This window comes from Palaemon carinicauda, chromosome 33 (assembly GCF_036898095.1).
Source record: "Palaemon carinicauda isolate YSFRI2023 chromosome 33, ASM3689809v2, whole genome shotgun sequence".
Classification (NCBI taxonomy): Eukaryota; Metazoa; Arthropoda; class Malacostraca; order Decapoda; family Palaemonidae; genus Palaemon; species Palaemon carinicauda.
Window position 1 is genome coordinate 16,961,929 of NC_090757.1, and position 15,395 is coordinate 16,977,323.

Here is a 15,395-nt window from a genome sequence, read left to right on the forward strand (position 1 = left end):
TAATATGTTCTTGCAAATAATAGGCAACACCAAACTTAAAGTTTCACAAAATTGCATTGCAATCAAACCAACATCATAAATGCGACAACATAGGTAAGAGATAAAGAAAAAATTAGTACAGTTCAAAGGTATCATAGGAATAAGTAAATGATTCACGACTTTAGTTGATACCGGTTAACCATTGTGATGAAAATTGTTTAAGGAATTAAATTTTTGAAAAGATTCTAAACTGATACATGCAAAATATTTTGTTTATGAGAAAATATTGTCTTAGGCATGAGGCCAAAAGTTCAAAGTTAAAGCAAATGTTTTCATGTCGACCTGGCTGACATGAGTCTTTTTATAGTTTATATATGACATATATGTTTTTTACGTTGTTAATAGTTTATAAAGGACATATCTGTTTTGACATTGTTACTGTTTTTAGAATGATTTATTGTTAATTTATTCTCATTTATTTAATTCCTTATTTCCTTTTCTCACTAAGCTATTTTTCCCTATTGGAACCCTTGGGCTTATAGCATCTTGCTTTTCCAACTAGGGTTGTAGCTTGGCTAGTAATAATAATAATAATAATAATAATAATAGTAATAATAATAATAGATTGAAATATTATATGCAACTTGCTGAAAGAAACAGAAGAAAACAGTATTAAAACCTTGAACATCTTTTTGGCTTATAAAAGGGAGAATAGAAAATGGACGTGGAGAAGCCCAAGTGGTGAAATGTGAAACGAAATAGATTTTATTCTCAGTGAAAAATTAATCTAGTTAAAAATGTAACAGTGTTAAGTAAGTTAAAGTCAAGCCATCATAGAATGGTGATAAGCAAAATTTATGTACATCCAGGAAAAGAAAGCAAAAAATCGAAAAATCGATTTTCAGAAAAAGAACACATAAATATACAGAATATATGTGCATCTATCTATCTATCCATCTATCAATATATAAGTATGTATATATGAATATATATATATATATATATATATATATATATATATATATATATATATATATATATATATATATATATATATATATGTGTGTGTGTGTGTGTGTGTGTGTATGCATAATTTTAAGAAAACAAATGCCTAAATACATAGAATATATGTGTATCTATCCATCCATCTATATATATATATATATATATATATATATATATATATATATATATATATATATATATATATATATATATGTATATATATGTGTGTGTGTATGCATAATCTTAAGAAAACAAATGCTTAAATACATAGAATGTGTGTATCTATTCATCCATCCATCTGTCTATCTATCTATCTATCTATCTATTTTTATTTGTGTATATATGTATATATATATATTTATATTATATATAGATAGATATATCGGCATAAATTCTAAACTAGGTTAGCTCTGTCTAACAATTACTCGACAAAGTCACATTCGTGATCCAGTCTACATAGTTGGCCAGGTTTGTATAGAATCCCGGGACGTTTGGCTCGGCACATTTGTATCCAAAGCTGACAATCCCAAGTTGAATCCATCGACCATCTGCAGATCTGGTGATAAGGGGTCCTCCACTGTCACCCTGGGGAGATAAAAAGAGGAGAAGATGAATTTCCTTAACCCTAGTTAATTATATCTTCCTTTTTTTATAATCCAGTGTCTCAAAATTGGTTCATGTCAATAGACAGCTTAGAGGGAATGGAATCCATACACGCTTCTGAAGACGTAATATGATATTGTGATGGAACCAATGGAACCAGGATTCATCCTAGAAAAGATTACTATTCTATGGATGAAGAATCAGTCATAACAGCAGCAGCAAAAGACCACATTTACTGGCTACTAACAGAAGAGCAAAGGCATAAGAGCAGCTGCAAAAGACCACATATACTGGTTACTAACAGAAGAGCAAAGGCATAACAGCAGCAGCAAAAGACCACATTTACTGGCTACTAACAGAAGAGCAAAGGCATAACAGCAGCTGCAAAAGACCACATTTACTGGCTACTAACAGAAGAGCAAAGGCATAAGAGCAGCTGCAAAAGACCACATTTACTGGCTACTAACAGAAGAGCAAAGGCATAAGAGCAGCAGCAAAAGACCACATTTACTGGCTACTAACAGAAGAGTAAAGGCATAAGAACTGTCATGCCTTTGGTCATTCTATATCATCCAATGATTGAAACCTGATAGTAGACTCATATTATCAAGGATGCCTGTCGTTTGATCCTGGCATCAAGGACGGCCATCAGTTCTATGCATGACAAGACTGTCATTATTGTACCGCACATGTTTCATACGCGCTCATACAATGTAATGCTATTGATTTTTATCTCTCGCTCTCTTCTTCACTGATAATAGATCAACTTGTTTAAGCTTGCTATCTTGTTTTAATTTGTTTGTATTTATGTGACATTCTTGCCCGGAAGCACTTGTATATAAGCTCGTTATCTATTGAATAAAGGTTACTTACATTCACCTCGACTCTGTTAGAACCTAACAGTCACGCTGCCAAAGTCTACTTTCTGGGCATGGATGGGTGTCCTGCTGCACCCAAAGGCCAAGTGCTCCATGTGCAATGTGTATATGCCCTCACAAACCACTGACTTGAGGATTCTCACTCGGCCTATAGGTATATTTGGTGTTAGAGATACTTCATTTGAAGAGCTTTATTTACATGGCATACTCCTCCAGATTAACCAGTTGGTTGAAGTTGTTTAATTTCCCCATTAACGTTAATTGTCTATGACTAAGTGTCCTGATGAGTACGTCATAGGGTGAGTCGACCCCGAATAGAACTCCAGAGGTGGGCCATAATATATGTATATGTATATGTAAATATATAAATATATATATATATATATATATATATATATATATATATATATATATATATATATATATATATATATATATATATATATATATATATATATGCCTAAATACCTAATGCTAAAGTAATGACCACTTACCTTCAGAGCCGGCCGGCTTTTTGCCCTTACCCTACCCCTATCAAAGAGTAAAACTAAAGATAAGGTTAATTCGGGCAAACTTGGGAAAGGAAACATTCTCGAATGCGCAAAGGGTTAGTTGTTAATTATTATTTATCTTTATAATATGCCAATCAGAAACGAGAACAACAACATCTCAGAGTACACAACTCACTTTTAATTTGATAATATTAAACCTAATTTTTTTCAGGTCTGGGCTTGATAATGCCATTTCTCCTCTTTCATAAATAAATGACGATGTATATTTATAATAACCATTTATTATACAAAACGTATCGGACTTACTTGGCATGCATCTTTGTCCTCACCAAGCGTACATATCATGTTGTCGGTTACAATATAGGTTTCGGGAGCATTTTCATTGAGAGTCTTGCATTCTTCTTGAGATTTCAGTGTCAGAGACACTTCTCGAAGTACGTTGGAAGAGTCTCCTTCTGTAAAATGCCACGAGAAGTTCGGTGCTGGTTAACTATAAATAAAAAAATCTATAAAACAAAATTGTTTTAAAGAATTCAAACATATACGTAGTCATATACTGTATACCCACACACACACATATACACACACACACACACATATATATATATATACATATATATATATATATATATATATATATATATATATATATATATATATATACAGTATATATATATTATGTCCGTGTATATATGCCTATATATTCATTCACACAAATAAATAACACACACACATACACATTTATATATATATATATATATATATATGTGTGTGTATATATATATATATAAATGTATATACATGTATATGTATGTATATATATATATATATATACATATATATATATATATATATATATATATATATATATATATATATATATATATATATATACTGTATATATAATGTATGTATTACAAATGCACTATTGAACTCAATTAGCTAGGAGTCATTGATGTAAGATTTATCCTAATCTTGACAGTTATTGTATTATATTGAATTTTGTATTCAGATGCTTCTATGTAAAGGGAGACATAATATAAACAATTACCTAAAATCCAAAGTACTATAATTCATATGTAATGGGGAAAAACTGATAAAACTCACGAAGTAAAATAATAAATGAAAAATAATAGAAACGAATTTCGCTCACACACAGGAATTGGTTAGATTAAGTAAGGTTAGGTTAGGTTAGGTTAAGGATTAACAGTAAATATCGTGATACTTATTTACTCTCTGTATCGGTGTGTATATCATTAAGAAAAAATACCTTATTGATAGTTACGAATGTTATCCCGGGTAAACACTTTACATTGATTAATTGTCGAGTTTTTTCGGCTATTTTCAACAACTGATCATATGATAGTTTCTTTCCATTTAAAATGAGGTACATAGATTTGTACATTCATATAATGTAAAGTATTTTTCCATTGTGAGAGTAATATCTCAATTCTATTTCTAGTTATTTTTTTCGGTATTCATAAACACTTGATTTTTCATCTAATGTGAACGTTAAATTTCTTCTATGTATAATAAAGAACGTTAAATCTCTCTCTCTCTCTCTCTCTCTCTCTCTCTCTCTCTCTCTCTCTCTCTCTCGTTGATCTAAAAGTTTAAAATCTTTTTGAACGTAAAGAAGGGATTGAACTTTCTTTTGGATTCTTTGCATTAACGAGAAATTGTCCCATCTTCTTATTAGGTTAAGATGAAAGCATAATGGACACCCAAGAAGTGCTTTGAGGAAAGAGATTTATCGATCAGGAAGACCTGAATCCTTTTTTCCAGATCGCTGATTGGTTGGACGAGATAATTCTAACCAATCAGCGATCAGGAAACTTTTCCGAGCTAAAAGGGCACCGCCGCGAGTCGGTGCAAATATGCATCGCTAAAAGAAATGGACTATAGTAATCAGTATTTCACGACAAGACTGTCACGGTAAGAGACCTCGCTTCCTCTAGTAGTTACATGTTTATTGAATCCATATTAAATATTGCCCTATTCTTCACGGTAAGGGTAGAAGAGAGACTTTAGCTATGGTAAGCAGCTATTCTAGGAGAAGGACACTCCAAAATCAAACCATTGTTCTCTAGTCTTGGTAAGTGCCATAGCCTCTGTACCCGGATCTTCCAAAGTCTTGGGTCAAAAGTTCTCATACTTGAGAGTACACACAGGCCCTCTATTTTATCTGTTTTCTTATTTCCTTTCCAGACTGAGTTATTTTCCCTGATGGAGCCCTTGGGCTTATAGCATCCTGCTTTTCTAGCGAGGGTTTTAGCTTTACAAGTAATGATAATAATAATAATAATAATAATAATAATAATAATAATAATAATAATAATAATAAGAGGCCAATCATTATTTAGATAACGAGGCCTATTATGAAGAAATGTTACATGTCGTATTTCACTTACTATTGTGAAATGCAACTATAACTTTTCTTCAATTCTGCCAATGAATCTGAAGTTTATATAATCGTGTCCTGGCAATCTATCTTTTAAAGTGTACAATTTATTACCTTTAACCCAATTTGAAGAGTTCTCTTACTTGAGGGTACTCTCGGGCACGCTATTCTATCTTGTTTCTCTTTCTCTTGTTTTTATGAAGTTTTTATAGTTTATATATGGTAGATCTAATTTAAAGTTGTTGATTATTTGGAGATATTTTATTTGATTGTTATTACTTCTCTTGTAGTTTATTTATTTCATTGTTTCCTTTCCTCACTCGGCGATTTTTTCCCTGTTGGGGCCCTTGAGCTTATAGCATCATGCTTTTCCAACTAGGGTTATAGCTTAGCTAGCAATAATTATAATAATAATAATAATCATAATAATAATAATAATAATAATAATAATAATAATAATAATAATAATAATAATAATAATAATAAGTATAATAACAATAATAATAATAATAATAATGATGATGATGATGATGATATCAGCGGGATAAGAATTGCCATTCAATAAATGCATCGCTAGTGAATCAGAGGTAATCTCCTACAACAAGTCTCAGCAATTTAACTTTTAAATGTAAATTCATTAAAAGGACGGCCACTGAATAGAGGGGAGTCTCTTATAGTGACCTACATGCCTATACTTCTATGGAAAAAAACTCTCTTCTCTTTACGAACATGGGAACTTCCAAGACCAAGCCCATTTTTTAATTATACACATAACTCATTAAGTTCAATATGCATAATTATTCTGCAAAGTTTGATGGACTTGTTCGTGTGTGTGTTAGACAGAGAGAGAGAGAGAGAGAGAGAGAGAGAGAGAGAGAGAGAGAGAGAGAGAGAGAGAGAGAGAGAGTCTTGACGTTCTTTGCTTTACAGGTAAGCAATATAATTTTCACTGTAGAGGAAAATCAGATGTTTATGTATAGATGGAATTAGCTAAAGTAGAAGATAAAACAATTTTGTTAGTTCGCAATAAAAAGTTCTAAAAGCGCTTAGTGGCCACAGATTACAAGGGAACGGTGACGTAATCTTTAAAACTTGTTAGTCAAAAGTTAATAAAACCTAAAGGCACGCTTTCCGTAGATTGCTATGGTATAAAAATATAACCTTCAATTCCACTGACCTTAGCTATAGCTATAGCTTTATTTAACTCACTCAGTAGCTTTTGTACGAGGACCCCCAGGGACTACAGTCCTACTAAACTCATTATGGCCTATTGGAAATGTCCCTGCCTGGAATTCACCGGACAGGGGTTCGAGTCGCGCTCATGCTCGATAGTTTCTTACAGTGTCTGCAACTTCACCGTCCTTGCGAACTAAGGGTGGGGGTTTGGGGGAGCATATATGTCTACTTGCTGAGTCATCAGCAGCCATTGCGTGGTCCTTCCATGGCCTATAGCTTGGATGGAGAGGGTCTTGTGTGTTGATCTTATGTATAACTGGTCAGTTTCTATGGCATTGTCCTGCTAGCTAGAGCATTGACAGAGCCCCTTGCCTCTGTCATTCATGAGTGATCTTTAAACCTTTAAAATACTCACGGAAAGAGGTTACTCCCCATCCAGTAGCTATAACTCCTTTATCTGCTACATAATCCTCAGGCTGGGGCATACAGAGAGGTTTCAAGGTGGATCCAAAAGTGAGAGTTCCATCTATGAATAAAAGGGCGATGTCATGCTCTTCCTGTGGAGAATCATAATAATTGTATCAGGTTACATCCACAACAGCAGCTAGTTTTGGTTATGATTTGCATACCATGCTCCTGATGTTTAAAAGGGGTTGGCTTTATAAAATTACATTTACAGCAGTAGGTACATGAGTCAAAATTCGTATGTTGGATAATACTTGTAATAATCCAGGCCGATTTTTATCTTTAATCGTTTTCAAGAAGATAAGTCACATGTATAAACCATAGGAACTGTTTTTGATGCAAGATGATTATTAGTATAATGAAGGCAAAGATAATATACAAATATATAAGTAAGAAAATAGTAACGATACTCTGTTACAGCTAATGATTACCAGAAGCAGTAGTTAAGTTATATTGTGGGAAACAGTAATCATGTTATCAACATGAAACTGGATAAGGAACGCTAGCTTTCGTGAAAACTTGAAGGTACAAGTACTCTCTTTCAAGAAGATTTAATAACCCAAATTATACCAGACCACACTACCACACGCATGTGATCTCTTTCAAGAAGATTTGATAACCCAAACTATGCCAGACCACATTCCCACGTGCAAGTGCTCTCTTTCAAGAAGATTTAATAACCAAACTATGCCAGACCACATTCCTACGCGCAAGTGCTCTCTTTCAAGAAGATTTAATAACCCAAATTATACCAGACCACACTACCACATGCATGTGATCTCTTTCAAGAGGATTTGATAACCCAAACTATGCCAGATCACACTACCACATGCAAGTGTTCTCTTTCAAGAAGATTTGATAACCCAAACTATGCCAGACCACATTACTACACGCAAGTGTTCTCTTTCAAGAAGAATTAATAACCCAAACTATGCCAGACCACATTACTACACGCAAATGCTCTCTTTCAAGAAGATTTAATAACCCAAACTGTGCCAGACCACACTACCACACGCAAGTGTTCTCTTTCAAGAAGAATTAATAATCCTAACTATGCCAAACCACATTTCTACACGCAAGTGTTCTCTTTCAAGAAGATTTAATAACCAAAAGTATGCCAGACCACACTACCACATGCAAGTGTTCTCTTTCAAGAAGATTTAATAACCCAAACTATACCAGACCACACTACCACATGCAAGTGTTCTCTTTCAAGAAGATTCAATAACCCAAACTATGCCACACCACACTACCACACGCACGTGCTCTCTTTCAAGAAGATTTAGTAACCTAAACTAAGCCAGACCACACTGCCACACGCAAGTGCTCTCTTTCAAGAATATTAAATACCCAAACTGTGCCAAACCACACTACCACACGCCAGTGTTCTCTTTCAAGAAGATTTAATAACCCAAAACATGCCAAACCACATTCCTACAAGCAAGTGCTCTCTTTCAAGAAGATTTAATAACCCAAATTATGCCAGACCACACTACCACACGCAAGTGTTCTCTTTCAAGAAGATTTAATAACCCAAATTATGCCAGACAACATTCCCACGCGCAAGTGCTCTCTTTTAAGAAGATTTAATAACCCAAAACATGCCAAACCAATTCCTACACGCAAGTGCTCTCTTTCAAGAAGATTTAATAACCCAAATTATGCCAGACCACACTACCACACGCAAGTGTTGTCTTTCAAGAAGATTTAATAACCCAAATTATGCCAGACAACATTCCCACGCGCAAGTGCTCTCTTTCAAGAAGATTTAATAACCCAAATTATGCCAGACCACACTACCACACGCAAGTGTTGTCTTTCAAGAAGATTTAATAACCCAAATTATGCCAGACAACATTCCCACGCGCAAGTGCTCTCTTTCAAGAAGATTTAATAACCCAAATTATGCCAGACCACACTACCACACGCAAGTGTTCTCTTTCAAGAAGATTTAATAACCCAAATTATGCCAGACAATATTCCCACGCGCAAGTGCTCTCTTTTAAGAAGATTTAATAACCCAAAACATGCCAAACCAATTCCTACACGCAAGTGCTCTCTTTCAAGAAGATTTAATAACCCAAATTATGCCAGACCACACTACCACACGCAAGTGTTCTCTTTCAAGAAGATTTAATAACCCAAATTATGCCAGACAACATTCCCACGTGCAAGTGCTCTCTTTCAAGAATATTTAATAACCCAAAACATGCCAAACCAATTCCTACACGCAAGTGCTCTCTTTCAAGAAGATTTAATAACCCAAATTATGCCAGACCACACTACCACACGCAAGTGTTGTCTTTCAAGAAGATTTAATAACCCAAATTATGCCAGACCACACTACCACACGCAAGTGTTCTCTTTCAAGAAGATTTAATAACCCAAATTATGCCAGACCACACTACCACACGCAAGTGTTCTCTTTCAAGAAGATTTAATAACCCAAACTATACCAAACCACACAATCACACGCATGTGTTCTTTCAAGAAGATTTAATAACCCAAACTATGCCAGACCCCCACTATTACACGCAAGTGTTCTCTTTCAAGAAGATTTAGTAGCCCAAACGACGCTAAACCACTTTCCTACACGCAAGAGCTCTCTTTAAAGAAGATTTAATAACCCAAACTATGCCAGACCACATCCCCGCACAGAGACTAGCCAAACAAAAGGAATAAGTTTGTAAAAACCTAGTCTTAGCAGAGCAAAGAAAGTCTGCTCTGGTAATCATAGTTAGTGAAACTATTAATTTTTGAAAGTCTTTTCACATTAAATATACTTACTGAGCTGGCATCAGGTCCTTTTTTATACTCTGGATGGACGAAGACAAATGATGGAAAAATCCTAATGCGCTGAGTCTCTGTTTCATTATTAAGATCATGTTCAGCTAAGGTAGCTAAAACATTTATATTTCTGTAAGAAGATATTGCATTCAAGTTAGTAATTGCATCCGTTTAGGTTCATGATATAATTATATTATTTACAACGGAATAATTTATAAACAAACAATAATAATGGTAATAATAACAATGATAATAATATCATATGCTCACATAGCTTTTGAACGTCCAAATTTCCATTAGATTCATTCTAAAACATTAGTTTGAAATAGAAAAAAAAATAGTGATTTACAATTTACATATCACTGAGATCTAATTCCAGTTAATATGGCATTGGTTCCTCACAAATGCCATAGCTAACGTTGTTATTTAAAACACATATATATGATTCGATATAATTCTGGTATTTTTAGTTTATTAATACTGAATATACTTTATAAAATTGTTATTTTCGTTGCCAAATTTATATCTTAATCCTAACATTTTATCAGTGAAGAAACTCATATATTATCTTTATACCAAGGAAGGTCATGCTTCAAGGAAGCACCATTTTGTGAAAGTGAAAATAAAGAAATTAAAAACCAGATGCTTACGAATACAGTTCTGATGTGTCGGGATCAACAAGGCAGTGGGCCGCTGTTAATAGCCATGATCGCTTGATGATGGAAGCCCCACATTGCCCAGGAGAAGTGAAGGCATCTGCTGTTATAGAGAGATGAACTTGCCAAGGATACTCATGTGTTGTTGCTTCTTGCCCACCAACGATCCTTGGCACCGTGATGACAGACCTACCACAGTCGTCATCTATGCGAGGGAGATTGCATGACAATTTTTATAAGTTCACTAATATATATGTATGCGAGTTTATAAAACGTACAATTCACTGGGAAACAATGTGTATCATAAATTCATGAAAATACCTATGATTGTATAGAGTTCTTCTTACCGCAGTAGAGCCTTGTAATTGGAGGAGTGCTTGTATTATTATTTATTGATGTTACATTTACTGTGGAGACTGATGAGGATGAATTGGCTGTGATTGTCGTCGTCGTATTAGGTGCTGCAGTAGACGTCATAGTAACTGAAATTTAAGGTTTAATAGTAATTGGCAGGAAGGTAGTTGGTTGGTTATTGAGTATTCTATCTACCATTGCACTTCCCCCATTTTGGGAGGTAGCAGACATTAAAAAAGAAACGAAAGGGGAATTTATTCTCATCGTTCCTCTTTCCATGACAAAGTACTTGTTCGCCTTTGGTTGGTACCTCTAGTGTGCCACAGCCCATCCTCTCACATTTTCCATCACAATGAAGCTTCAAATGCTGACTTCCCTACTGCTGCCACCTCAGTGGTCACTGGTAGCAGCAGGGCCTATCGGAACTGCGTCATAATCGCTCACCATTGATTTTTTTTCCTAGCAAGCTCTTTTGCCTATCTGACATCTATCCTCCAGTCACTTAGAGCTTTCTTCACTTCAGCCATCCACCCAAATGTTGTCCTTCCTCTTGCACTTCTCCCATCAACTCTTGCATTCATCTCCATCTTCAGTAGACGACTATTATCCATCTCAACATGGCCAAATCACCTCAACACATTCATATCCACTAGCTGCTAATTCATTTAACACCCCCGTTTTCACTCTCACTTCTTCATTCCTAACCCTATCCAATCGAGATACACCAGCTATACTCCTCAGACATATCATCTCCAACATATTCAATACCTCAATACCTCTATCTCCATCACTTTCATTACCCACAACTCTGATTCATACATCACAATTGGTACAATCACCTTCTCATTCAGAAATCTCTTTACATTCATCCCTAACCCTCTATTCTTTACCACTTCTCACTGCTCCCAACACTTTACATCCTTCATCTGCTCTATGGAATGCATCTGCTTCCACTCCACCTTTTGCTGCAACAGCAGAGCCCGAGTACTTAAACTGATCTACTTCCTCAGGTAACTCATAGCCTTACCCCTACCGATATTAACTCGCAACTTCCTACTATCACACTCCCTTCCAAACCCTGTCACTAATTGACACAGCTTCTCCTCCGTGTGTGCTGTCAATAAAGTATCATTGGCAAAATAACAGCTGATTCATCTCCCACTCAAAATCACTCAGTTTCAATCCTCGACTAACCAATTGAGCATTCACCATAGCAACATCAAAGATCTCTGTCTCATCCCCACTCTCACTGGAAACCACTCACTCACTTCATTCCCTATTCTAACGCACGCTTTACTGCATATGTATAAAATCTTCACTGCTTGCCCTAACCTTCCACCAATTCCATATAACATCATCACATTCCACATCACTTCTGTATCAACTCTATTAACCCTATCATAAGCTTTCTCAAGATCTATAAATGCAACATCCTTACTTTTGTATAGTGGAACAATACACATGCACACCCAATCCACTGACGCCTTTGACAACATGGAACATATATTGAATAATTTCAACTATTCAAGTACAGTAACACCCCATTCCTTTAAAATTCCAGCCCTCACAACATCCATACTAGGTTCTTTTCCTGTTCTCATTTCATCTAGTGCTCTCTTCACTTCCTCTCTTGGAATTTATCGCTCATTCTCATCTCCCATTACTGTGACCCCAACACTTGCAACAGCAATTATGTCTGCCTACCTATTATCCTCAACATTCAGCAACCTTTCAAAATATTCAGCCTACCTTTGCCTTGTCTCATCTCCTTTCAACAACCTTCCATTTCCATCTTTCACTGTCTTTTCATTCCTGGATCCATGTTTTCTTACTTTCTTCACTTCTTTACAAAACTTCTGATCTCTTCATACGAACAACTCAATCCCTGACCACACCTCTAGTCAGCCGCCCTACTTGCCTCAGAAACCATATGTTTTGCTTCTACATTTTTGGCTTTATCTTTCGTACTTCTCTATACTATTACTTTGCAGCCATTCTTCAAATGCCCTCTTTTTTTCTTCCACCTTCATCTTCACTCCTTCATTCCATCACGCACTGCCTATCCTCATGCTGCCTCCAACAATCCTCTTACAACACATGCCTACTTATATACCCAACAAGATCTTCTCTTACTAACTTCCAATCCTCCTAGATCACCATTTTCTCTCATTTTCACCCTGTCATATGCCACTTACAACATTTCTTGATATTCAGTTTTGACCTCTGTTTTTTTTCGCTCTTCCACCTTTTGTACCTCCCTTTCACATCCTCCTATTCTATTTCCCACCTCTTTTGCTCATTTGAGTAGTAGGTTGGCCATGGCACCAGCCACCTGTTGAGATACTACCACTAGAGAGTTATGGGGTCCTTTGACTGGCCAGACAATATTACATTGCACCCTTCTCGCTGGTTACGGTTCATTTTTCCTTTGTCTACGCATACACCGAATAGTCTAGCCTATTCCTTACAGATTCTCGTCTGTCCTCATACACCTGATAACATTGGCATTACCAAACAATTCATATTCATCCAAGGGGTTAACAACTGCATTCTAATTGTTTAGTGGCCACTTTCCCCTTGGGAAAGGTAGAAAAGACTCTTTAGCTATGGTAAGAAGCTCTTCTAGGAGAAGGACACTCCAAAATCAAACCATTGTTCTTTAGTCTTGCTTGACGGTACACTCGGGCACCCTATTCTATCTTCTTTTTCTTCCTCTTGTTTTGTTAAAGTTTTTATGTATTCTATAGGAAATATTTATTTTGGTGCTGTTTCTGTTCTTAAAATGTTTAATTTTTATTCGTTTCCTTTCCTTACTTGGCTATTTTCCCTGCTGGAGCCCCTGAGCTTATAGCATCTTGCTTTTCCAACTGGGGTTGTAGCTTAGCTTGTAATAATAATAATAATAATAATAATAATAATAATAATAATAATAATAATAATAATAATAATAATGTATTGTTGAATTCTTGAGCTGAGGTAACATTTCCTTTATTATTATTATTATTATTATTATTATTATTATTATTATTATTATTATTATTATTACAGTACTAGCCAAGCTACAACCCTAGTTGGAAAAGCAAGATGCTATCAGCCCAAGGGCTCCAAAAGGGAAAAATGGCCCAGTGAGGAAAGGAAATAAGGAAATAAATAAATGATAAGAATAAATTAACAATATATCACTCTAAAAACAGTAACAGCGTCAAAACAGATATGTCCTATATAAACTATTAACAACGTCAAAAACAGATATGTCATATATAAACAATAAAAAGACTCATGTCAAGCTGGTCAACATAAAAACATTTGCTTCAACTTTGAACTTTTGAAGTTCTACTGATTCAACTACCCGATTAGGATGATCATTCCAGAACTTAGTAACAGCTGGAATAAAACTTCTAGAATACAGTGTAGTATTGAGCCTCATGATGGAGAAGGCCTGGCTATTAGAATTAACTGCCTGCCTAGTATTACGAACAGGATAGAATTGTCCAGGGGGATCTAAATGTAAAGGATGGTCAGAGTTATGAAAAATCATGCAACATGCATAATGAATTAATTGAACGACGGTGCCAGAGATTAATATCTAGATCAGGAATAAGAAATTTAATAGACCGTAAGTTTCTGTCCAACAAATTGAGATGAGAATCAGCAGCTGAAGACCAGACAGGAGAAAAATACTCAAAACAAGGTAGAATGAAAGAATTAAAACACTTCATCCGAATAGATTGATCACCGAAAATCTTGAAAGACTTTCTGAATAAGCCAATTTTTTGTGCAATTGAAGTAGACGCAGACCTTATATGTTTCTCAAAAGTAAATTTTGCTGTCGAGAATCACACCTAAAATTTTAAAAGAGTCGTACAAATTTAAAGAAACATTATCAATACTGAGCTCTGGAGATTGAGGAGCCACCGTCCTTGACCTACTTACAATCATACTTTGAGTTTTGTTAGGATTCAACTTCATACCCCATAATTTGCACCATGCACTAATTTTAGCAAAATCTCTGTTAAGGGATTCATCAACCCCAGATCTACATTCAGGGGATGGAATTGATGCAAAGAGAGTAGCATCATCTGCATATGCAACAAGCTTGTTTTCAAGGCCAAACCACATGTCATGTTTATATAGTATGAAAAGTAATGGGCCAAGAACACTACCCTGTGGAACACCGGATATCACATTCCTATACTCATTATTATTATTATTATTATTATTATTATTATTATTATTATTATTATTATTATTATTATTATTATTATTATTATTATTATTATTAAATGCTAAGCTACAACCCTAGTTGGAAAAGCAGGATGCTATAAGCCCAGGGGCCCCAACAGGGAAAATAGCTCAGTGAGGAAAGGAAACAAGGAAAAATAAAATATTCTAAGAATAGTAACAACATTAAAATAAATATTTCCTATATAAACAATAAAAACTTCAACAAAACAAGAGAAAGAGAAACTAGATAGAACAGTGTGCCCGAGTGTACCCTCAAGCAAGAGAACTCTAACCCAAGACAGTGGAAGGCCATGGTACAGAGGCTATAGCACTACCGGAGACTAGAGAACAATGG

The 15,395-nt window shown here is 35.1% G+C and overlaps 1 protein-coding gene across 5 annotated transcripts in view; it reads right to left on the reverse strand.

The window, feature by feature from the left end:
• Positions 1–1,257: 1,257 nt before the first annotated feature.
• The window catches only part of LOC137625869 (trypsin-1-like), a 26,573-nt gene continuing 12,435 nt past the window's right edge, over positions 1,258–15,395 (reverse strand). For 2 of the 5 annotated variants that reach the window (XM_068356800.1, XM_068356801.1), the window contains exons 2-8: positions 10,883–10,944; positions 10,810–10,840; positions 10,457–10,667; positions 9,807–9,936; positions 6,970–7,111; positions 3,284–3,432; positions 1,258–1,569 (exon numbers count right to left, since the gene is read on the reverse strand). In XM_068356800.1, coding sequence (XP_068212901.1) covers positions 1,399–1,569; positions 3,284–3,432; positions 6,970–7,111; positions 9,807–9,936; positions 10,457–10,667; positions 10,810–10,840; positions 10,883–10,939 — 891 coding nt within the window. In that variant the 5' untranslated portion in view covers positions 10,940–10,944 and the 3' untranslated portion in view covers positions 1,258–1,398. Of the gene's footprint in view, positions 1,570–3,283; positions 3,433–6,969; positions 7,112–9,806; positions 9,937–10,456; positions 10,668–10,809; positions 13,186–15,395 lie in introns of those variants that run through there. The other 3 variants (XM_068356798.1, XM_068356799.1, XM_068356797.1) reach the window with 2 other exon arrangements.